This window comes from Pelobates fuscus, chromosome 1 (genome assembly GCF_036172605.1).
Source record: "Pelobates fuscus isolate aPelFus1 chromosome 1, aPelFus1.pri, whole genome shotgun sequence".
Taxonomy (NCBI): Eukaryota; Metazoa; Chordata; class Amphibia; order Anura; family Pelobatidae; genus Pelobates; species Pelobates fuscus.
In genome coordinates, this window is record NC_086317.1 from 239704449 (window position 1) to 239728889 (window position 24441).

The window sequence follows — 24441 nt, forward strand, 5'->3', positions numbered from 1 at the left end:
TGAAAGGGAGTCCCTCCTTACTGAGGATTCCACCAAGGATACAACCCAGAACCTGATCAGGTGTATTGGCACCTTTGATTCTGGATGGGACCCTGTGAAACAAACCCTTGAAAGATACTGGCCACTAATATACCAAGATCAACATCTAAAAGAAGTCCTTACTCCTCATGTCTCACTCACAGCCAGAAGAGGCCGCAACCTTAAAGACATTCTTGTACCAAGTCATCTCCCACTGAAAACAGGCCCGACCACTTGGCTAAAGTCTCCAACAGTAGGCACCTACCAGTGTGGACGTTGCAAGGCTTGCAAATTTATCAGAAGGCATTCAAAAACTTTTTCTAATGCAAACAATACGAAGACATACACAGTTAAAACTTGTTTTAACTGCCAAACAGCTGGAATTGTCTACCTCCTGACTTGCAGCTGCGGCCTAAAGTATGTGGGGAAGACATTTAGACCCTTTAAAAATCGTATTCTGGAACACATTAATTCAGTGAATCCTTCCAGACAAACTGATACAGTGATTTCACGTCATTTAAAAATGAAACATGGAGGGTCAGCACAAGACTTACGCTTCAACGGTTTAGAGAAAATCAAACTAGGCCCAAAAAAAGGGGATATAGATATCAAACTTCTACAAAGAGAAAGTTATTGGATATACACACTCAAAACATTGTCCCCTGCAGGGTTGAATGAAGGCTTTTCGTATACGTCCTTCATCTCTGACTAGAAACTATCTATACACTGCAAATACCATGCCTCTCTCTTGTTTTAAAAGGATTACATTTCCATTAAGGTTCTAATGAGCATACACGCCATTCTCATTATTGTATATATGTAAATATGTAAATAGTCTTCAGCAAAATTAAATTAAGTTGTGTCATAGCTAGTAGCTGCTGCACCTGTTCCTCTAACCTATTACATTTAACAATCAGACTACACACATCAATTTTTAGATGTTATGATTATGAAGTCAGACTGTCCCAGTAATCAGACTCTAATTAACATTACATTCAGAGCTAAGCTTAAAAATAGTAATTGCAACACAATCATTGTAAGAACTGCCTGGACACACAGCCATCAATATGGACGTCTGGTCCTTTAAGAAGTGACGGTATGTCACTAAGCGGTACATAATACACTTTATCAGACCCCATAAAAGGAAATGTCCTTGATCTTTCCTCTTATAATAGGGCTTGATATCTGTCTTTTAGGCAATTACAATTTATTAGCTGCAATGCGATAATCTATCAACTACACACTACTGTCCCGACTTCAGAGCTTAGTTAATAGTCACATGCTTTCCAGCATATAACTACTCCAATAATCAAAGACACAGTTAACACCGTTTCCTAGTAAGCATCGCAAAGACACCTCTGCCCGGTATTCTGTTAGAACGGAATCGTCTGATTCCTGATATGTGTCTAGGGACAGAAGTCTGTGACTTAGTTTATTACTGCCGAAATTTATCCAGCTTTAAACCTGACATTATGACTGAGTCAATTGACATTGTCTTTTCATATAATAAGTCAGTTTAAATAATAGATACGGGTTTGATTTCACTATGTGCGAACTGTATTTGACCATAAAACAGCATTCTTGATTTCGCCGGCTAGGTTTTCTTGCCGCAGAAATGGTATATTGCTACAGTTTCAATAAAATGTAACCCTATCCCAAAACTACGTTATACAAATTACAGCTGCAACAATGTGAGGAATTCATAGCATCAATAAGCAGCATGCAAATCACTAACTTCACCAGTACAGGCATGAATACTAGAAATGCCTCAGTAACCACAATACCACTTCAAAGACCATATATGCTTATGGTCTCCCAGGAAGATCATGGCAGTATTTCACTTTAGTATAAGCTACTAATTATCACAGTAGTAGCCCCAATAGCCAGAAGCTATTCATTCTCTAAGGATAAATTTCGGCACCACAACAGTTAAAACCACTCATCCGCTGATGTCAGATGGAATGCACTCTGATTGGCCAAGAAAACAAAAGAGCAAAGAAAAAAAAAAATAATAATTTTTTTTTAAAACTTTATTTGTTTGTTTGTTTTTGTTTTGGCGCCAAAATGTAGTCACATGCCTGATTCTGATTGGTCCAACAGGTATTAGCAGCTACTAGCACACATTTAAAAGGAGACCTGAGGTCAGTCTCCCTCCAGCCCCTGACGAAGGTGCATTACTGAAAGCACCGAAACGCGCGTCGGGTTTCTCTTTGCTTTCACTTATTTTTTCACTAGGGCACTGTCACTATGTGTAGGTAACCAACAATCTAAGTATGGTTCTACACATTAGATCACTCTAATTTTCACTTTCCTTATTTTTCTTGGACGTAAAAACCCAAGGGCAGAGTACAGATCATTTGATAGAGTCCTAACCGCAACATCTGAGGAAAGGGATTTAGGGGTGATTTTTTCTGATGACTTAAAGGTAGGCAGACAATGTAATAGAGCAGCAGGAAATGTTAGCAGAATGCATTGTACGCAGTACTGGAGACCGTATCTTCGGAAGGATATTGATACCTTAGAGAGAGTTCAGAGAAGGGCTACTAAAAACTTAGTATCTGTGTGTTTCTCCCCCAAGAGGGATTAATAAAGAGTTTTTTGTTCTTTGCTCTCTGCGCTCCACTTTTATATTTATTATTGCAGAGTAGCTTTTTTCACATAAGGATACAAGGTCTTTTTGGGAGGCAGATTGTCTTTAATCTGCAACCCATTAGTCCTATTTTTTCTTTTTATTTAAATAATACATGACCTTTTCAGTAACTGTTTTCATTGTCACAGTTGTAACTTATTTTCCTGTGTGCTTTTTTCCCATTCACCGCAGTGCATACTACTGCAAAGCTCTTAGTACACTCATATGCTCTGCATATTTCTACGTAATTCTGTAGTGCACTTACATGCACTCCATATTACTGCCATGCTGTATATTATTATTATTATTATTGGCATTTATATAGCGCCAACAAATTCCATAGTGCTTTAATACACTTACATGTACTGCTCTTCCTCTTATTTACAACAGCACACCAGAACTATCTTCTACTGCCAAAAAAATGAATTTTAACATCAAAGAAATACTCTAACATTAGGAATAAAATAAAGTCTTTAACTTACATTTATTTCCATAGCACGCCGGTTTAATGCTGCTGCTCCTCCTCCAGGTAAGATCACATCGGCAAGCTTTGGGGGCTAGTGTACATGCGCAGTAATTGCTGCGCTGCACCAACCAGCATCTCCTCATAGAGATGTATTAACTCAATGCACCTAAATTGGGACCAGAACTACAACTAGGACCGCCATTAGAGGTGGTCTTAGGCAGCAATGTAAACATTGCATTTTTTCAGTAAAGGCTGTGTTTACACTGCTGAGACTGCAAACTAGAGTGTTCCTTAAACTACAAATTAGCCTATCAAATACAGCTTCTAATTTTCCCTGCCATTTTACCACTGCCTTCCCAAACTACATCCTTACATTGCCCGGCAATTAACCCGCTACCAAACTAGAACCTAGCAGTTCCCTGCAATTTACTCCTCTTAACTAATTAAAATGCCACATTTCTCTGAAAATGTACTCCCACCAATTACCCTGTTTACATTTCCATAATAGTTTTTCCCTTCCTTCTGCCAAATTCACATAAAGAGACTGTCACGGTATAAAATCCAACACGCAGAGTATAGATAGTCAAGGGAATAAGAACATGTTACTGGTCCTTAGAGGAGGCCAGGCTTCATGTATAACAGAGTAACAGATTAACCATAAACAAGCCAAAGTCAAGGGAAACTAGAGATCAGATAAATGAGAAGGCTGAAGAAATTAGGAGTCAGTGGAAACCGGGTCAAGAAAGTACGGTATGTATTCTTGCTCTTCCTGCTGTTCCTTACACTATAGTCACCAAAACAACTTTAGCTTAATGAAGCAGTTTAGATGTACAGAATATGCCCCTGCAATCTTACTTGTTAAATCTCTCTGTTTATGCAACCCTAGTCACACCTCTCTGCATGTGACTTACACAGCCGACCTAAACACTTTCTGTAAGGGGTCATTTAACTTTTTATACTTTCCTTATTGCAAATTCTGTTTAAGTTAGAATTTCTTATCTCCTGCTCTGTTAATAGCTTGCTAGACCCTACAGGAACCTTCTGTATGCGATTAAAGTTACATTTACAAAGCAGGAGATAAAAACTTTTAAAGTTACATCTGATTGAGAGTGAAACCGTTTTTTTTTCATGCAGTCTATGTCCGTCACAGCCAGGGGAGGTGTGACTAGGGCTGCATGCATAATTAGAAACAAAAGTGATTTAACTTATAAATGGCAAATAATGGAGCAGTGAGACTGCAGGGGCATGTTCTATACACAAAAACTGCTACATTAAGCTAAAGTTGTTTTGGTGGCTAGTGTCACTTTAAGCTATGTATATTCTATTTGACATGCTATACAGATTGTTGGTCCATGTGCATTCTACACTAGTGCTCACCACCATCATATCATCATATATATTTTGTTAAACTTCCCAAAAACAAAAATATCATGCAATGTGTAATCTTTATATTCATTCATACTCCATATAGTTTCTCTTCCAGGTGCAGAAATGAAGTAGGATCAAGTAGAATTTTATGCAAAATGCTTTCCAAGAAGGATACAAATATTCCATCATTCATGTAGTAGGAGATATTCTTTTTTATTTTCCCATCTTCCCCTGAAAGAAATATGATAAAAAAAGGTAACCAAAGTCTCCCATCAGTCCCTTATTTAACAGTACATTCAAGAGTACAACAGTACACTCCCAAAATTGTGGTCCTGTCCCACCATCCCTTATCTTGGGAACAAATGTACCAGGTATAGCATGTCATTAGACAAGCTTACACTGTGCAAACTCCACTGTGTGCAATTAGCTCATGGACAGTGCTTTACTACATATGCCATCCTCAGTGGGGCTGGCTAGCACAGGGCCGATCCTGGGATCACTGATGCCTGGGTGCAAGAATATTTTTGGCACCCCCAGGTGGGTGTGGCTATTTTGTTAGCTTCTCCCCTACACAAACATAACACTTTTAACCACAGCCATTTTCTTTAGAAACCACTCCACCTCTTTGGGCCCCCAAATTCACCAGGTCACATGTCACCCACTTTCTACAGTACCAGCTTTGCCTCCAAAAATATATATTTGTGTCCATCTTCTCGGTGCTGTCTCTGTCCCTATACAGCTTCCCAGTGACTTTTGTTTTAGAATAGCTAAGTGCCCTCTCTATGTCCCAATATAACTAAACAGTGCCATCTCTGTCCCAGTATAGCTAATCAGTGCCATCTTTGTCTCAAAATATCTTTGACCCCATCTTATTAATGACATCTTTGTGTCCAAATAGCTTTTCAGTGCCATCATTGTCCCAAAATTGCTAATGAGTGCCATTTTCTTTTTCCAAACAAATTACCAGTGCCATCTTGTCCTCGTGTAGCTTGTCAGCTAGTAATGTTTTTGTATGAACTGTGTATAAGCTGGGTGTATTTTGCAGAGAGTCAATGCATTTGTATTTCAGGGATGTATAGGATGTGTGTAAAAGTGTTGTTCACTTGACATTACTGTGTGTTATTGCATTGTTGTATTTGAGCACTGCAGCATGTTTATTTTTCTTAATGTCACTGTGTGACTTATTTCACAATTTTCTTCCACTTTTGGGGTTTCAGGGGTGTTGCTATGTTGACCAGGGACTTCAGCCTAAAAATACATTTGATAACCCCTCCTATAGTTTACATTGGTCTTATCCAATAACCTGAAATACTGAAATATTGATAACTAGTGAAAAAAGTATGTTTTAATTTTGTAAGAAGCCCTTAGAGTCCATATATATATATATGGACTCTAAGGGCTTCTTACAAAATTAAAACATACTTTTTATCACTAGTTATCAATATTTCAGTTTTTTAAGGCACAACTTTGTTGAGGAATTAATACAGCTGCATAGGAACACTGTTACACACACACACACACACACACACACACACACACACACACACACACACACACACTCACAAACACATTTAAACATAAGCACACAAACTGTTACACATACAGACACACACTGTTACACAGATACACATACTATTGCATATTTCAGGACTGGCCCCAAGACATTGTGCTGCTTGGGTCCAGGGATAAAATGCTCCCCCCTCCTTACCAAAAGAATGCACACCAAAACACTGCCACATCCATTATGTGCAGTGTGTGTAGTGAGACGTGTCTGTGTGTGTGTGCTGGGGATGCAGTGTGTGTGCAGGGAATACAGTGTGTTTATGTGTGTGCACAGGATGAAGTGTGTTTTACATTTACATTTAAAATGTAAAAAACACACCTGCAATTTTTAAAAAAAAATTCAAGAATATTCATTGCACACATATGTAAACTGTATGTTAGAAAGTGTCCCCTCAAAGCCCCATTAGAGACTAAAACGGAGTCTCATGTGCCCTGGAGAGGGTTGTCGCTAACACTCTGGCCCCCAATTACAATAGCGTGATATAACATCGCTCTCTGATACCCAGCTCAAGTTGTCTCTTCTCACCTTAATTCCTGTTGCTAGCTGGCTGCTTTGGCTGGCAGGCTGCTGCAGAGGCTGGTTGGCTAGCTTCTGTGGCTGGTTGGCAGGCAGACAGGCTGGCTGCTACTTCCTCCAGCAGGCATCTGCTTCTACCCCCAATCCATTTGTGTGTCTCCTTTTCCCCTTGGACTGTCCTTCCCCCTCCAGCTCTACTGTGTGTCTGTTCGTCCCTCCAGCCCTTCTATGTGCCTTTTTGCAAAACACAGAAGTGAGCGCCGACATGTGGGGCACACGTGCGCTCCGTCCCAATGAAACCCGGAAGTACAACATCGACGTCTGGAATGCATTTTGCGTTCCAACATACGGAAATACCGGAAGTAAACGCCCGATTGGAGGAAAAAACCCGGCGGGAACTTTAAAAGAAGAAAATAGAGCCGAGTGACTTTTATCCAACTGAGGAAGCCTGAGCAATAGGCGAAACGCGTTTTGGACATTATTCTAATCAAGGACATTTTAAGAGACTTTCATTTTGATTAGTCTTCTGTTTTTGCACTTTTAACCAGTTGTTTCTGGTATAAGTAATATATATATATATATATATATATATATATATATCTTTTTGTTTACGAATAAAATCATTTTCTAAAGGACCATTTGGATATCCCACAGCTTTATTTTGGAATACCAAATAAGAGCATAAAGAGGAAAATACCAAGATCCTGGCTACAAAAGGGTCTGGACAACCCCTGAATGGTCCAAAGAAGCATACTAAGAGAGTCATATGATGGTATGACTCCAACTTTGTGAGTGAAACTACTGCTATTTACTTTTCATATTATATACTATTGAATAGACATACTACGCTATTTTGTATATACCATTGTGTTTTACAGATTATTCAAGGTTTAAGCGGCTTCACCTATTGCTTTGTATGTATTCTTATGTTTGTATGGTGGTGTAGGGGATACCACATTTTAGGTGTATTTAGAGATGCTCACCTTCCCTCTTTCTCCCACTGTATGTTCAATTTCTTTTCACTGAATCTTCAAATATATATCACCTACAGGTAGAAAATCGCCCACCCGCCAACACAAGGAACAGTGCTACTACACCTGAACTTGAAAAAAACTCCTATAAACTCAAACTTTTAGCACAAAAATGTTCTCTCTATCTCTCTATTTTTTGAAGGAGTGGAGACTGGGTGAGCTTCTAACTGAGGAGGGAAGAGAGTTCCACAGGAACGGTGCAGCCCTTGAGAAGTCTTGAAGGCGAGCATCAGAGGTGGGAGTACGGACAGAAGACGTAAGTTTTCAGCAGAGCGTAAGGGCCTAGACGGGACATACTTGTGTATTAGGGAGGATAGATAGGTTGGAGCAGAATTATGTAGAGATTTGAAAGCAAGAACCAGAATTTTAAATTGAGCCCTATATCTTACATATATGTATATTTTGCATATATCTTGTATAGATGCACCTGTATTTTTCTGCCTATAATGTATTGTGTTTGAAACTAAGTATAGTGAGTGTATGCAGCTGGTGGTAATGGTCTTGTAAAGATAATGTATTTATCTTAAACTAAGAAGAAAAATGTACACGAAGTCCATATAAGGGGAAAAAAGAGAGAGAGAGATATAGAAACATAGATGTGACGGCAGATAAGAACCATTCGGCCCATCTAGTCTGCCCAATTTTCTAAATACTTTCATTAGTCCCTGGCCTTATCTTATAGTTAGGATAGCCTTATGCCTATCCCACGCATGCTTAAACTCCTTTACTGTGTTAACCTCTACCACTTCAGCTGGAAGGCTATTCCATGCATACACTACCCTCTCAGTAAAGTAATACTTCCTGATATTATTTTTAAACCTTTGTCCCTCTAATTTAAGACTATGTCCTCTTGTTGTGGTAGTTTTTCTTCTTTTAAATATAGTCTCCTCCTTTACTGTGTTCATTCCCTTTATGTATTTAAATGTTTCTATTATATCACCCCTGTCTTGTCTTTCCTCCAAGCTATACATGTTAAGATCCTTTAACCTTTCCTGGTAAGTTTTATCCTGCAATCCATGAACCAGTTTAGTAGCCCCTCTCTCTAAAGTATCATGATACTTCTGAAGATACGGTCTCCAGTACTGTGTACAGTACTCCAAGTGAGGTCTCACCAGTGTTCTGTACAATGGCATGAGCACTTCCCTCTTTCTACTGCTAATACCTCTCCCTATACAACCAAGCATTCTGCTAGCATTTCCTGCTGCTCTATTACATTGTCTGCCTACCTTTAAGTCATCAGAAATAATCACCCCTAAATCCCTTTCCTCAGATGTTGAGGTTAGGACTCTATCAAATATTCTGTACTCTGCCCTTGGGTTTTTACTTTCAAGATTAATTATCTTGCACTTATCCACATTAAATGTCAGTTGCCACAACTCTGACCATTTTTCTAGTTTACCTAAATCATTTGCCATTTGGCTTATCCCTCCTGGAACATCAACCCTGTTACATATCTTAGTATCATCAGCAAAAAGACATACCTTACCATCAAGACCTTCTGCAATATCACTAATAAAAATATGAAAGAGAATGGGTCCAAGTACAGATCCCTGAGGTACCCCACTGGTGACAAGCCCAAGCTTCGAATATACTCCATTGACTACAACCCTCTGTTGCCTGTCACTCAGCCACTGCCTTACCCATTCAACAATATTGGAATCCAAACCTAAATATTGCAGTTTATTGATAAGCCTTCTATGTGCAACAGTGTTAAAAGCCTTACTGAAATATAGGTAAGCAATGTCTACTGCACCACCCTGATCTATAATTTTAGTTACCCAATCAAAAAAATCAATAAGAATAGTTTGGCATGATCTCCCTGAAGTAAACCCATGTTGTCTCTGATCTTGAAATCCATGTGTTTTTAGATGTTCAACAATCCTATCCTTTAACATGGTTTCCATCACTTTCCCCACTACTGAAGTAAGGCTTACTGGCCTATAGTTGCCCGACTCCTCCCTATTACCTTTCTTGTGAATGGGCACAACATTCGCTAACTTCCAATCTTCTGGGACTACTCCTGTTAACAATGATTGGTTAAATAAATCTGTTAATGGTTTTGCTAGTACACCACTAAGCTCTTTTAATAGTTTTGGGTGTATTCCATCAGGTCCCATTGACTTATCTAACAAGAAACCCCCCTGGAAATTCTAGTACTATAACAGCAACCCGGGTGTATTAAGGACCTATCATCAGTTTTGAAACAACAGGTCAAATTGAACAATACTCTTAATATATAGAGTAAAAATGGGACAAATTCTTAAAACCATCGAATAAATCCATCATTAAAATAATTATGGGTGATCTCCCCCTTTTTAGCTATTCTGTATCTCATATTGGGTATATCCTTGTATATATTATCACTAATATACATCTTAAGCACACTGTACAAATGTATAAAGTGCCTACTTTAGAATTAGTGTATATAGTACTTAGCTCTTAAGATACAATCAGGGGTTAAGGTTGTGCCAAAAAGTTTTTTTGAAGATAGATCCATTGATTATGGGTATTAATGGGATTTTGTCACTCCATAAAAATTATCATTAATGCGGTTCCTCTTGTCAAAATATACAGTGGTTATGCTTGATAATGGGACCTGGCATTTTCTCATTATTTTTCTTTTTAGTGCTGTTTCTTTTGTCAAAATTTTCCTAGTGGTTATGGTTAAAATGGGACTGAGTATCTCTATCTGTATTATTATAATTATCACTTGCACTGTTCCTCTTATGAAGAGTTTTTTTTTTTATAAAAACCTGCTCATTTTGTTTCAATTTAACTTTTCATTCATAATAAGTTACATTATAACCAATTGAAGTTAAATTGTAACCTTTTTCCAGCTATAAATATCCTATAATCAACTTTGAGCATGAGCTCAGGACCATCTTATTAGACCTCTTTTTCGTTTAATAAGATATTAAACTCTCATTATTTGCCTAGAGTTCTTGTATATATTATATTTCTTGTGGACACACACTCTATATATTTAATTAGAGATCATCATTATATATAATTTTTTTTCTTTGATGCCCTCTGTGGCGAAACCAACCTCGCCACTATGAGCTGGAGAAGCCTGGTTGCTCGCCTGCTTCCTTTGGACTATGGACCAGATTTTAACAAGCTTTATTTTACCTGCAGAAAGGCATATTCGTGCCTTTCAGCCGTGGTGTTCGGTAGATTCCAGCTACCGAACAAACTACCGTATGAGGGACCACCTAGGAGATGGAGTGTGCCGTCAATTAACCGCCCAGAAGCTGCGGTTAACCGCAGCTTAATTGATGAACGCTGGGTGGCCTTTGTTCGTTTGCCGACCACGAGGTAGCGGCCATTTTAATTGTGCAAAAGACCAGCGGTGTTCGGCGAGGATTCTATGGAACTATAAACGGACACTTAATTGCACGAACACCGCTGAGCCGCCTGTCGCCTGGGTCCTAATCGTACAAGGTTAACCGAACACTGGAATTCGGTATTTCTATGGGAATTGTAGTAACCCAGATAGCTATACCATGGAGCCTATTTGTGTGATTAAAGACTTTGGCTCCATGGCGATTAAACTGTATTCGTGTAGTCTGGGTGCCATTCACCTAATAATGTGCACCCAGACCTGAGCTATCTGGGGATATGTAACATGTCTGTGTTGGGTGGAATAAAAGTGACTTTATATATTTTAAAGCATAATACTGTATTTAGATCCCCACATGTGTAATGGAGTCTTGTCTTTGTCCTGGGAGATAATTGGATTACCTCTACAATTATCTCCAGGGCAGAAGGGAGGAAACCAGGATGCATTGTGGGAATGTTTACTGCTGTGTGTCTGTAATTGGTTTATGTCTGTCCTTTGTTACAGTCTTCCATTTGGTCCCCTAGGGGAGTGTCCACCAGCTGGGAGACCTGCATAAATACTGGGCAGGTAGCCCTGAGTAAATGAGTTGCTGTTTAACCCTGAAGCTGGAGTGTGTCTCTTTCTTGGGGGGAAAGGGGACTGTATGCCGACTGCCAGGAGTGTAAGCTATTCATATTGCTTTTCCTGTTCGGCTGCTTCCAGGGTTCGTGTGTCTGCTGTTCGAGAGTTGGTGAATTCGTGCAGTTTGGGAGTTCGGGAAGTTGGTGCTTATGGTAGCTGCTGGTCTATGGAAAAAGGGGATTATCGCCTAAACGCATTTTTCCCCTTTTATGCTGAAACGGTCCGTTACAATTGGTGGCAGCGGTGGGATCGTTCCTACAACCAGAGGGACAGCTACAGACAACACCATTCCTGGATTACAAAGTGAGGGCAACGCCAGTACCCGTACAGCGCCCCTATCTACAAGGAACCAACTGCAGCAGAGCAAGCATGGCACCCAGCTACACTCAAGAGGCGTATGACAGAGAGGTCACCAAGATACTGGCTTTATGCGGACCCAACCCCTCAGAATATAGAATGCAGCGTGTGAAGCAAGCAGTGCGAGAGTACTTGCCGTGGGAATCAGAGCGGGCCAGGGGGTTTGCAGACCTCCCTCCCCAGCGGCAATGTGTGGCCCAGGGAGCTGATGGTGTCGTCCATCCTCCCCAGCAGCCGTGTGTGTCCAAGGGAGCCGAAGGTGCAGTCCTTCCTCCCCAGCGGCAGGCTGAGTTACAGGGGGCAGAGGTTGTTGTTCCTGCCCCCCAGCAGCAAAGTGATATGCCAAGAAGGCAGTGTGAAGTGAAGGGAGAGGAGAGCAGCGTCCTCCCTCCCCAGCGGCAATGTGTGCCCCAGGGAGCTGATGGTGTCGTCCATCCTCCCCAGCAGCCGTGTGTGTCCAAGGGAGCCGAAGGTGCAGTCCTTCCTCCCCAGCGGCAGGCTGAGTTACAGGGGGCAGAGGTTGTTGTTCCTGCCCCCCAGCAGCAAAGTGATATGCCAAGAAGGCAGTGTGAAGTGAGGGGAGAGGAGAGCAGCGTCCTCCCTCCCCAGCGGCAATGTGTGCCCCAGGGAGCTGATGGTGTCGTCCATCCGCCCCAGCACCCGTGTGTGTCCAAGGGAGCCGAAGGTGCAGTCCTTCCTCCCCAGCGGCAGGCTGAGTTACAGGGGGCAGAGGTTGTTGTTCCTGCCCCCCAGCAGCAAAGTGATATGCCAAGAAGGCAGTGTGAAGCGGAGGGAGAGGAGAGCAGCGTCCTCCCTCCCCAGCGGCAGTGTGTGCCCCAGGGAGCTGATGGTGTCGTCCATCCTCCCCAGCGGCAGTGTGTGCCCCAAGGAGCTGATGGTGTCGTCCATCCTCCCCAGCGGCAGTGTGTCCTGCAGGGAGCAGGGACAGTCAGTCTCGCACCCCAGCAGCCGGACAAGAGAATGAAAGGGGAGACGGCTGGTTCCCCTTTCCACCAGCAGAGAGAGTGCCAGGGAGAGGAACCTGCTAACCCCTTTCCCCAGCGGCAGTTTACCATCCAGAGAGAGGAGCTTGTTACACCCTCTCTCCAGCGGCAGCCTAACCCACCAAGGGGAGATGTTAAGCCCCACATCTGTGCAGATGGGACCGTAGTCTCTGCACTTCCAGCACCAGGGGTAGGGATGGTCGGTCCTACCCCCCCACGACAGAGCTGTGTATCCCAGGGGGAGACAGTCCGTCTCCAGCAACCAGGCTCCAACCAGACTACTCCGGTGGTAGTGCTGGCACCAGGACAGAGTACCGCTGGTCTCTGCCCACTCAGCAACCCACCAAGGCAGCCTACCGGTCCCACCCACAGCCGTGGTGAGGCACCTGGACATGGACAAGATTCTCCTCTACCCAGGTGTGGTGGCCATTTATTGTGGGTGGGCTGTACTGTTTTTTCTGCTTTGCGGGTGGGTTGCTGGACTAACCAGGGCACTGACCGGCAGGAGGTCAGATACCCTGTTAGTCTAATAGGTAAAGGGGAGAAGTGTGGCGAAACCAACCTCGCCACTATGAGCTGGAGAAGCCTGGTTGCTCGCCTGCTTCCTTTGGACTATGGACCAGATTTTAACAAGCTTTATTTTACCTGCAGAAAGGCATATTCGTGCCTTTCAGCCGTGGTGTTCGGTAGATTCCAGCTACCGAACAAACTACCGTATGAGGGACCACCTAGGAGATGGAGTGTGCCGTCAATTAACCGCCCAGAAGCTGCGGTTAACCGCAGCTTAATTGATGAACGCTGGGTGGCCTTTGTTCGTTTGCCGACCACGAGGTAGCGGCCATTTTAATTGTGCAAAAGACCAGCGGTGTTCGGCGAGGATTCTATGGAACTATAAACGGACACTTAATTGCACGAACACCGCTGAGCCGCCTGTCGCCTGGGTCCTAATCGTACAAGGTTAACCGAACACTGGAATTCGGTATTTCTATGGGAATTGTAGTAACCCAGATAGCTATACCATGGAGCCTATTTGTGTGATTAAAGACTTTGGCTCCATGGCGATTAAACTGTATTCGTGTAGTCTGGGTGCCATTCACCTAATAATGTGCACCCAGACCTGAGCTATCTGGGGATATGTAACATGTCTGTGTTGGGTGGAATAAAAGTGACTTTATATATTTTAAAGCATAATACTGTATTTAGATCCCCACATGTGTAATGGAGTCTTGTCTTTGTCCTGGGAGATAATTGGATTACCTCTACAATTATCTCCAGGGCAGAAGGGAGGAAACCAGGATGCATTGTGGGAATGTTTACTGCTGTGTGTCTGTAATTGGTTTATGTCTGTCCTTTGTTACAGTCTTCCATTTGGTCCCCTAGGGGAGTGTCCACCAGCTGGGAGACCTGCATAAATACTGGGCAGGTAGCCCTGAGTAAATGAGTTGCTGTTTAACCCTGAAGCTGGAGTGTGTCTCTTTCTTGGGGGGAAAGGGGACTGTATGCCGACTGCCAGGAGTGTAAGCTATTCATATTGCTTTTCCTGTTCGGCTGCTTCCAGGGTTCGTGTGTCTGCTGTTCGAGAGTTGGTGAATTCGTGCAGTTTGGGAGTTCGGGAAGTTGGTGCTTATGGTAGCTGCTGGTCTATGGAAAAGGGGATTATCGCCTAAACGCATTTTTCCCCTTTTATGCTGAAACGGTCCGTTACACCCTCTTTTACAACTGCTCTACTGTGTACCCGAGCATTAAGGGTTACATTCCTCTTCTTCCCCCTCTCCATCCGGTTGGTGAAACTGTAAACCAATCAGGATGGAGGGCGGGATATTTAAATATCCGATCAGCTCTAACTCGGTTCCCTTTCAAGAGCCGATACTCGTCGAAACGCACGTCGGGACTACTTATTAACAAGAGGGTGGAGGGGGTTGACAGGGGACCATGCTGCAGCCGCTATATTTTATTATTTTCCTCCGGTCTAGTTACCTTACTTGATGATCTTATTACGTTTAGTTAGGTAGCCGTGTTGACAGCTCGGCTGCCATTCTACTGCAGAGGGCAATTAGATTTTGCCGCTAAGGTGGCACAGAATGATGGGTGTTTGGGGGGGTAGTTAATTGAAATATAGATACTATATATCATATAGTGTCTTTTTGTCTATACCTCTTTTTCCCCCTGTGCCACTAGTGCTTGCCAATCAGACAGGGGCAGCACAGGCTAACTATCATTTGTCTCCTCTCAGTTTTTTATTTATTTGCTTTTCACTTTCAGTTATTTTAACTATTAGAATTAAAAGTTACATTTTATTTCTCATTATGAGAAAAACACCTGGGTTGCTGTTATAGTACTAGAATTTCCAGGGGGGTTTCTTGTTAGATATCTCTCTCTCTTTTTTCCCCTTATATGGACTTCGTGTACGTTTTTCTTCTTTGTTTAAGTTAATTTATACTAGGGGTTACCCCCCCACGAATGTTCAGCAACCTAACACACTCTCTCTACTCTTTCTTTACTTTAAACATGGTGTATTTATCTACTCAATAAAAGTAGTATTTCTTAGTGAATTATTTGAAATCCACTCAAGCTATAGAGTGATGCTATACCTTTTAGTGTCTTGTGTTCATTAGGTGTACCATTGTTCTTTCCAGAGGGACATCAGGAAGTGCTGGCAGGGATGCTGGTGGTATTTTGAGGCATTCTCTACTTGAGATCCTGGCATGTTACCCAAGCTTGTAAGTTCTGTGCCACCTGAGCTAGGGCTATAAGTGATATGTGTATGACTTAGGGTTCCATACTGGCTCTAGCAAAATGTCATACTCAAAGGTCTTTGAGTCTGACATAATGGGGTGTGGAATCCAGCTGCAGAGACCTACAAATCCAAATATGATACCGCTCCCTGGATCCTTATGGGTAGTCCACAATAGAACAAGATCTCTTAAATTGAGTTCTGGCTTGGGACCAGTCTTTTAATTATTTATAGTTTGTTTTATAATGTGATAATGCATGACTAAACTGCTGTAGAGGTGCCTTGTGCAAGTTAAAATGTAGGATTGCTTTTGTTTCTAAGGTGTACGAATTACCAGAATACATATAAGACCAAAACCAAAAGGCATCTAAAAGGGACACTTTAAGCATCATAGTAACATATTGTAATAGTCTCCAAATAATTTTGTTTATTTTTAACAAGTTTATCAGTTAATTTTAGGACCAATGGCACTTTTAAAAACAATCTGTATTTTTTCTTTCTCTTAGAGGCATTTCTGACCCCCCCTCCCCCCCCCCCCCCCAACCATACCACACACCTTTCTCATTCACCACTTTCTTAGTTACAATATTGAGGGCAAGTGTGCCAGCAGAGGTCACATAATATCTTCCTGGCTCTGCAATGATCTCTAGGCCGTTCTCCATTGGAAAATACTGATCCAAAGCTTTATTTATCACCACTGCAAACTGAAATGAGAATAAGAGAAAGTATTATTAGATTACAGATGAAACAATTACAAACTATCTTCATAAGTGACAAGTAAATTGTCCTGATTCTGTGTTCACTATGACTTCTTACCTCTTCAAATGAGGGTTGAAAAGAAGGGTTTCCAGGTAGCCCCCCTCCAATATCCAAGAGTCTCATCTTGTGGCCCAACTTGTTTCCAATATCAAACACATTTCTGCCATCCTTAATGGCCTGGCCAAATGCTTGGGGATTCCTGGCTGATGATCCTATATGAAAGCTGTTGAAGATTTGTGAAATATGGTTGTTGACTACCACAAATTAAAACTGTCACAGGTTTGAGAATTTGGTTTCATGGAACAGGGTCATAGCAATGAAAGTTTCCAGTGAGATTCCTATATTTTGTATGGTTTGCTGGTTTATTGCTGAACCAGGAAACACTTCAGCAATTGACTCTATGTACAGGAACACAGAATATTCTCTGAGAAGAGAAGCCCAAGCCATGTGAGAAAACTTAAACTTAAAGGACCACTCTAGGCACCCAGACCACTTCAGCTTAATGAAGTGGTCTGGGTCCCAGGTCCAGCTAGGGTTAACCCATTTTTTTTATAAACATAGAAGTTTCAGAGAAACTGCTATGTTTATTAATGGGTTAAGCCTTCCCCCAAATCCTCTAGTGGTTGTCTTATTGACAGCCGGTAGAGGCGCTTGCGTGATTCTCACTGTGCAAATCACAGTGAGAGCACGCAAGCGTCCATAGGAAAGCATTGTAAATGCTTTCCTATGCGACCGGCTGAATGCGCGTGCAGCTCTTGCCGCGCGTGCGCATTCAGCCGACGGGGCGGAACGGAGGAGGATCGGAGGCAGAGATCTCCCCGCCCAGCGCTGGAAAAAGGTAAGTTTTACCCCTTTTCCCCTTTCCAGAGCCGGGCGGGAGGGGGACCCTGAGGGTGGGGGCACCCTCAGGGCACTATAGTGCCAGGAAAACAAGTATGTTTTCCTGGCACTAGAGTGGTCCTTTAATAATTTAAGTATATTTCTCCATATTTGCCAATAGATTTTTTTTTTTTTATATTATATATACAAAATCCAGAGTTGACATTGGTTAGTTGCAGTGTTGCTGCATTTCAGTCCTCATGTCCTCTATTGTTTTGTGCTGGTACAATGTTTGTTCCTTGCATCCAAGACTCAGTGGTAGACAGGCAGGCAGGGATATATTATATCTCCACCACATACATTCAACACTATGTATATGAAGAGGCCTAGCTGGAGGAAACAGCCAGGTCTCTCTAATTATGAAAGAAAGCCATTTTCAGATAATTTAAGGAGAAGAAGAAGAGGGGACGTGGAATGTGGAAAGAATAGTCAGTATTGAGAGCATAGAGAGAGATATGGGGATGGGTACACCAAGCATAGAGAAAATCAACAGTTCAATTTACAGATAGTCAACATAACTATTCATTACCATCCAATAACCAAAAGAAGATTGTTAAGCCTTAAAATTGCCTTGCTGCAGATATTTAACTTTCTGATGTAATATTAACATATATCAATATCTCTGGATAATAGCTTGATATGCTAAATTTGGCAAATTACCAGTAAATCATACATAACTCCCATTCAGCTGCAGGCTGAATTTCTCCCTTTTTCTCATGTGTTATCACTTTTAAAGAATTTTGTATCTTTAATTCGTTCATGTGATCTTTTTAAAGTGACCAATGGGATTAGATGAGTATACCTTATTCTAAGTATTGTGTTTATAGACGTTGATCAGTAGATGGTGTTATTAATGACAGAAATTACGTAGAAAATCGTTATAGTTACTTCATCATGGATGCCTGTCACACTTCAAATGGATAGTAGACTACCAGCTTTTTCATGCCAAAAAGTATATATTTGATGCATCTGGACTTTGGTTCAACTCACGTCTTACAATGGGGTCTTGCATTTATATAGACTTCCCTCGAAGTAAAATGAATTACTAGTAGGCAGTATATCTTCTTGGAAATTCTTATATGTGTATCTAGTTCACACTGTCCTATTGTTTGGAGCTAAGTGTGTCTGAATTAGTAATATGTGATAACATATGATATATACATGTCTTTTACACACATTCAGCTAGTGGTAGTTTTATAATAATGAGATTATTATTTATATAGCGCCATCACATTCCGTAGCGCTGTACAATGGGTGGACTAACACACATGTAATGTCACAACTACTAGTGTGGACCAGCACGCAGAAACTATGTAAACATATACATAGACAAGAAAAGGAATAAAAAGGACAGAGCGTAAACCGGACCTTAGAATGGCTGGACTAATACGCTAGAGACAGAGAATGGTCAAAGGGAAAGCCGAGGTCAAGGAAGCCAGAAAATACACAATACCGTTTACACAAGCCAAGTCAGGGAAACCAGAATTCAGAATAACCAGGGAAAAGCCAAGATCAGGATACCCGGAAATCAGATTCACAAATATAAAGCACTCTCAGGAAACCAGGAACAGGAAACCACGACAGGGCAAGATACTGGAGTGAGCTACGGATTTAAATATCCCTCTCAAAGGTCTGATTGGTCAGAGGGCGACCTCTGACCCCAGAACGTGCGTGCGCGTCAACGTTGTGATGTCACGCGCACGTCCGTATAAACTTCGGGGGCGGAGCTGAGTTTAGGCGCGACCACGCGGTCAGCGCCATTTTGGATCTGGGCGTGGTGGTCGGAGGATGCGGAGAAGCGGCTGTCGGCTCGCCGGTGAGCAGGTAAGCTTGTGCCGTCGGCTAGACTGTGCCGGTTGGGCACAGCTTTGCCACGCGGCAAGCCGGCAACCGCAACATGTAATTGTAACCAGACAACTAGATGTACAGGAACAGAGAGATGGAGGGCCCTGCTCAATGAGCTCACATTCTACAGGGAGTGGAGTATAGTGACACAAAGGGTAAAAGTAGGGGTATGAAGTAGGTTGTTAGAAAAGTATTCACTGAGGGCTTAGTATGTAATTTTGATAGTTGCAGGAAAGGAGTCATGGGGGGTGGGGGATGAAAACCTGAGTTTTCAATTATTTTTTGAATGAGTGGAGACTGGGTGAAATTCTTACGGAGAAGGGAAGGAAGTTCCACAGAGGAGGTGCAGCCCTGGAGAAATCTTGGATGCGAGCATTAGAGGTGGGAGTACGGACAGAGGATATACATAGGTCTGTGGCAGCGTGTCGGGGCCTCAACAGGACATACATGTGTATTAGGGAGGATAGGTAGGTTGGAGCAGCATTATGTAGGGACTTGTAAGCAAGCACCAGAATTTTATATTGAGCCCTATATCAAACTGGAAGCCAATGCAGGGACTGACAGAGCGGGGAGGCGTGGGAGGTGTGAGCGTACAGGAAAATGAGCCTCGCCGCAGCATTCATTATAGATTGCAGCAGTGCAATCTGGGAATACGTAAGACCACTGAGAAGGGGATTGCAGTAGTCAAGGTGATAGAGAACAACAGCATGGACCAGCACCTTAGCCGCATCTGGAGTTAAATAAGGGCGGATGCGCGCTATGTTTTTGAGATGGAAGTGACAGGATTTGGCGATTGATTGGACGTAAGGGGTGAAGAAGACGTTGGAGTCAAAAAGAACACCTAGACAGCAAGCCTTCGAGGCAGAGGTGATGGTAGCGCCGTTGACTTGGAGGGAGACAGACACGGGAGTGTTAACACTTGAGGGAGGAAAAAACAGAAGTTCTTTTTTGGACATGTTGAGTTTAAGGAAGTGAGCAGCCATCCTCTTGGAAATCGCGGAGAGGCAGTCAGAGACACGAGTCAAGAGGGGTGGAGAGAGATCAGGAGTGGACAGGTAGATTTGTGTGTCATCTGCATAGAAATGATAACGGAAGCTAAAGGAGCTGATGAGTTTACCGAGGGAGGCAGTATAGATAGAGAACAGTAGGGGACCAAGGACAGAACCTTCGGGGATACCGACAGAGAGTGTTTAGGGGGAAGAGGCAGAGTCATAGAAAGAAACACTGAAAGAGCGCTTGGAGAGGTAGGAGGAGCACGAGGAGAGAGCAATTTCCCATAGACCAAAATTATGGAGAATGCAGAGAAGCTGTTAAAGATCAACAATGTCAAAGGCAGCAGAAAGATCAAGGAGAATTAGGATAGAGTAATGGCTGCGAGATTTAGCAGCAATTAAATCATTGGATACTTTGGTCACAGCCGTTTCGACAGAATGACCAGCGCGGAATCCAGACTGAAGGGGATCATGCAGAGAGTTGGATTCGAGAAAGTCAGTCAGTCTGGTGTACACAAATCTCTTGAGGATCTCTCGAGACCATTTTGTTAGAGATCACCCCCCCCCCCCGGAGGAAGGCTAGATGCCGAAACGTTAGGGTTGTATTATCTCCTGATCTAGGTCAATATGCCTGCATTGTTATGTACAAAAAGAGAAGTCCTGCGCTTAAGCTGCAAGGACTACAACACACATCAGCCCCAATATATAGTAAAAACCAAAGAAAAGAAAATGTTACTTGCGCTTTTTCCTTAATCCCTATGTATATTTAGACAAATGGAGGTCATTTAGTTGCTCCAATGGCCATTGGAGGGATGCCCGCCTGCCAACGTCAAGGCAGACCCCCCCTAAGCGGGTCCTAACACTGACCCTTCAGCCTGCTTCCTTGAGCTTCTGGCAAAGATATCTCTAATGAGACAGAAAGGGTTTTTTTTATATACACCCCTTTACTTATTAACCCTTAATAGGGAACACATGGGATGGGTAGCAGCATTGTAACCAGGCTGTGTGATACAAAGTAAATACAAATACAAAAAGAGAAGTCCTGCGCTTAAGCTGCAAGGACTACAACACACATCAGCCCCAATATATAGTAAAAACCAAAGAAAAGAAAATGTTACTTGCGCTTTTTCCTTAATCCCTATGTATATTTAGACAAATGGAGGTCATTTAGTTGCTCCAATGGCCATTGGAGGGATGCCCGCCTGCCAACGTCAAGGCAGACCCCCCCTAAGCGGGGCCTAATGCCTGCATTGTTATGTGTTTATGGGTTTCAAATTTGAGCACGTACTATTGTATCTGATGTGGTTATGGGTATGTCATCAATTGCCTTACATGCCTGAGTTTTGCACTTTCTTTGTATAACTTTTATTATTCCACTGTATGAATACAATTTTTAAAATCTTTTTATGTGCAATTTACTCTGGTGTACTTTGGGTTATTCTCTACTATGTCTATGGATCTGGTGGCTGAACAGATTTTCCCATAAAGCATTCAGCACCTCTTTTCCTCAGGAACACACTCTCGGACAACCACTAAGGGAAACCATGACAGGGCAATGAGGAAACGGCAAAAGGAGTTTAAATAAGCCTCCTTCAGATCCGATTGGCTGTACCCCGCCTTTGACCCCAGAACGCGCGTGCGCGTCCTTTACGTGACATCACACGCACGCCGACATCGTTAATACCGTGGGCGGACGTGGGTCTACAAATTGGCATGGCCGAAGTGGCCGGCGCCCACCAACATGCTGCAGGAGTCAGATACATTGGCGCATGGCCGCTGAATGGCACTTTCGTATTTGTTAGGAAGGCAATTACTGCAAATACCGCAAGGTGAGGATGAATATGTTACAGCTAGAAGCATTCTTACCTGGAACTGGAAGTCTTTGGTTATCCCTAGCCTAGTAGAAATAAAAGTAAGAATACAGCTCAATTATGTATATGAGCTGCTGCCTTCCCATTCTCTTAAAGTTAAAAAACTGGTGGCCCAGATTTAGAGACTGTGGATGGCTGACAAATCAGGGGTTGAGGGATGTGAGTGGGGACGTTTAGCTCCTGGTAATACATGGTGTACGGAACTAGTCACCATAGAGGTATCCTTGAGCACAATCATGCATTAAAGGACCACTATAGTGCCAGGAAAACATACTTGTTTTCCTGGCACTATAGTGCCCTGAGGGTGCCCCCACCCTCAGGGACCCCCTCCCGCCGGGCGGGAAACTCTCCTCCTCTTCTCCGCCACCGATCCTCCCTTTCGGCTGAATGCGCATGCGCGGCAAGAGCTGCGCGCGCATTCAGCCGGTCTCATAGGAAAGAATTTACAATGCTTTCCTATGGACGCTTGCGTGCTCTCACTGTGATTTTCACAGTGAGAATCACGCAAGCGCCTCTAGCAGCTGTCAGTGAGACAGCCACTAGAGGATTTGGAGGCTGGATTAACCCTATTATAAACATAGCAGTTTCTCTGAAACTGCTATGTTTATAAAAAAAAGGGTTAATCCTAGAGGGACCTGGCACCCAGTCCACCTCATTAAGCTGAAGTGGTCTGGGTGCCTAGAGTGGTCCTTTAAGGACAACTGACAACTTGCTACTCTTTGTAATGAGTGCCTGTGACACTTACAATGTCTGTCATATTGTTACTGTATTTGCATTACTGCATGCTGTATATGCACAAATTTGCTATATTTTCTACCCCATCACTATTTTCTTTTCTGTACCCACTTCCTGTTTCATTTTCATAAAAATCAATAAACTTTTAAATAAAACAAAGACATATGGGTTGGTGGGTGGCTGGGGCACTGAGAGAGAAACAGAAGCAATGAGGTTATGGAGAGAAAAACTGAGTGTTTAGGACATGGGGAAAGACCTAAAGATAGGTAAGAGATCTTCCAAAAAACCTCAATGCAGTCAAGCCATTTTATCAGCTGAATTTACCTATACGTTACTTAAGTAATTTTGTAAATTAGACATTTTAAAAAGAAAGCCAATATGTTGACATTTGTTAGTAGGATATCCTTAAGACAATGAGACTTCTATGCATGTACGTTAGTCACCAAAATACACTATTTCACAAGTGATAACTTCTTTGCAGCATGTAATTCATCCATAGTAAAGTGAAATCTGATGTTCCTTGACCTTTTGCTTAAAAAGGAATGTAAATGTCGAATTTTTTATATACCTCACTCCAATAACATCTAGATTAAGATTATTTGCGGTCTCCAGAAGATGCTCACAACTTATCAATGAGGCTCCAAATTTCCTGCTGAAGGGGCACATAGCTCCAGAGTCATCAACATTAATACGGAGAATCATCCTGTGTAGGAAGGTAAAAGAAGAATGTAGGATGTAGTATGAAAGAAATTTGATTAACAATAAAAAATAATGTGAAATGTGCTAATATATTACAGCCCCCACATTGACAACAGAAATACTTATCGAGTATGGGAGTTACTTAAAATCTCAACAGCAATAAAATAACCTAACAGAACCTACCCATATATACCTGTGAATAACATACTTTCACCTGCAAGTAGTGATGTCGCGAACATAAAATTTTCGGTTCACGAACGCGAACTTCCGCAAACGTTCACGAACCGGCGAACCGGGCGAACCGCCACAGACTTCAATGGGCAGGCAAATTTTAAAACCCACAGGGACTCTTTCTGCCCACAATAGTGATGGAAAAGTTGTTTCAAAGGGACTAACACCTGGACTGTGGCATGCCGGAGGGGGATCCATGGCAAAATTCCCATGGAAAATTACACAGTTGATGCAGAGTCTGGTTTTAATCCATAAAGGGCATAAATCACCTAACATTCCTAAATCACAATGGATATGGATTGACACCTGACATATGACATATTGACACCTTGACATATGGATTGACACCTGTCCTCAGATACCCTGATACACACTGACACAGAGCAGAATAGGGACTGTTCCCCCTATATAGGGTCACTTGGCAGATATGGATTGACACCTATCCTAAGGATCCCTGATACACACTGACACAGAGCAGAATAGGGACTGTTCCCCCTACATAGGGTCACTTGGCAGATATGGATTGACACCTGTCCTCAGGGACTCGGATACACACTGACACAGAGCAGAATAGGGACTGTTCCCCCTACATAGGGTCACTTGGCAGATATGGATTGACACCTGTCCTCAGGGACCCTGATACACACTGACACAGAGCAGAATAGGGACTGTTCCTCCTACATAGGGTCACTTGGCAGATATGGATTGACACCTGTCCTCAGGGACCCTGATACACACTGACACAGAGCAGAATAGGGACTGTTCCCCCTACATAGGGTCAC

At 42.5% G+C, this 24441-nt stretch overlaps 1 protein-coding gene across 1 annotated transcript in view; it reads right to left on the minus strand.

Annotated features, from left to right (window-relative positions):
- LOC134612445 (ornithine decarboxylase 1-like) overlaps positions 1-24441 on the minus strand; it is a 61459-nt gene that overhangs the window by 9396 nt on the left and 27622 nt on the right. Inside the window, exons 4-7 of the mRNA XM_063456838.1 lie at positions 23298-23432; positions 16465-16630; positions 16205-16352; positions 4576-4712 (exon numbers count right to left, since the gene is read on the minus strand). Of these exons, the coding sequence (XP_063312908.1) occupies positions 4576-4712; positions 16205-16352; positions 16465-16630; positions 23298-23432 (586 nt within the window). The remainder of the gene's footprint in view (positions 1-4575; positions 4713-16204; positions 16353-16464; positions 16631-23297; positions 23433-24441) is intronic.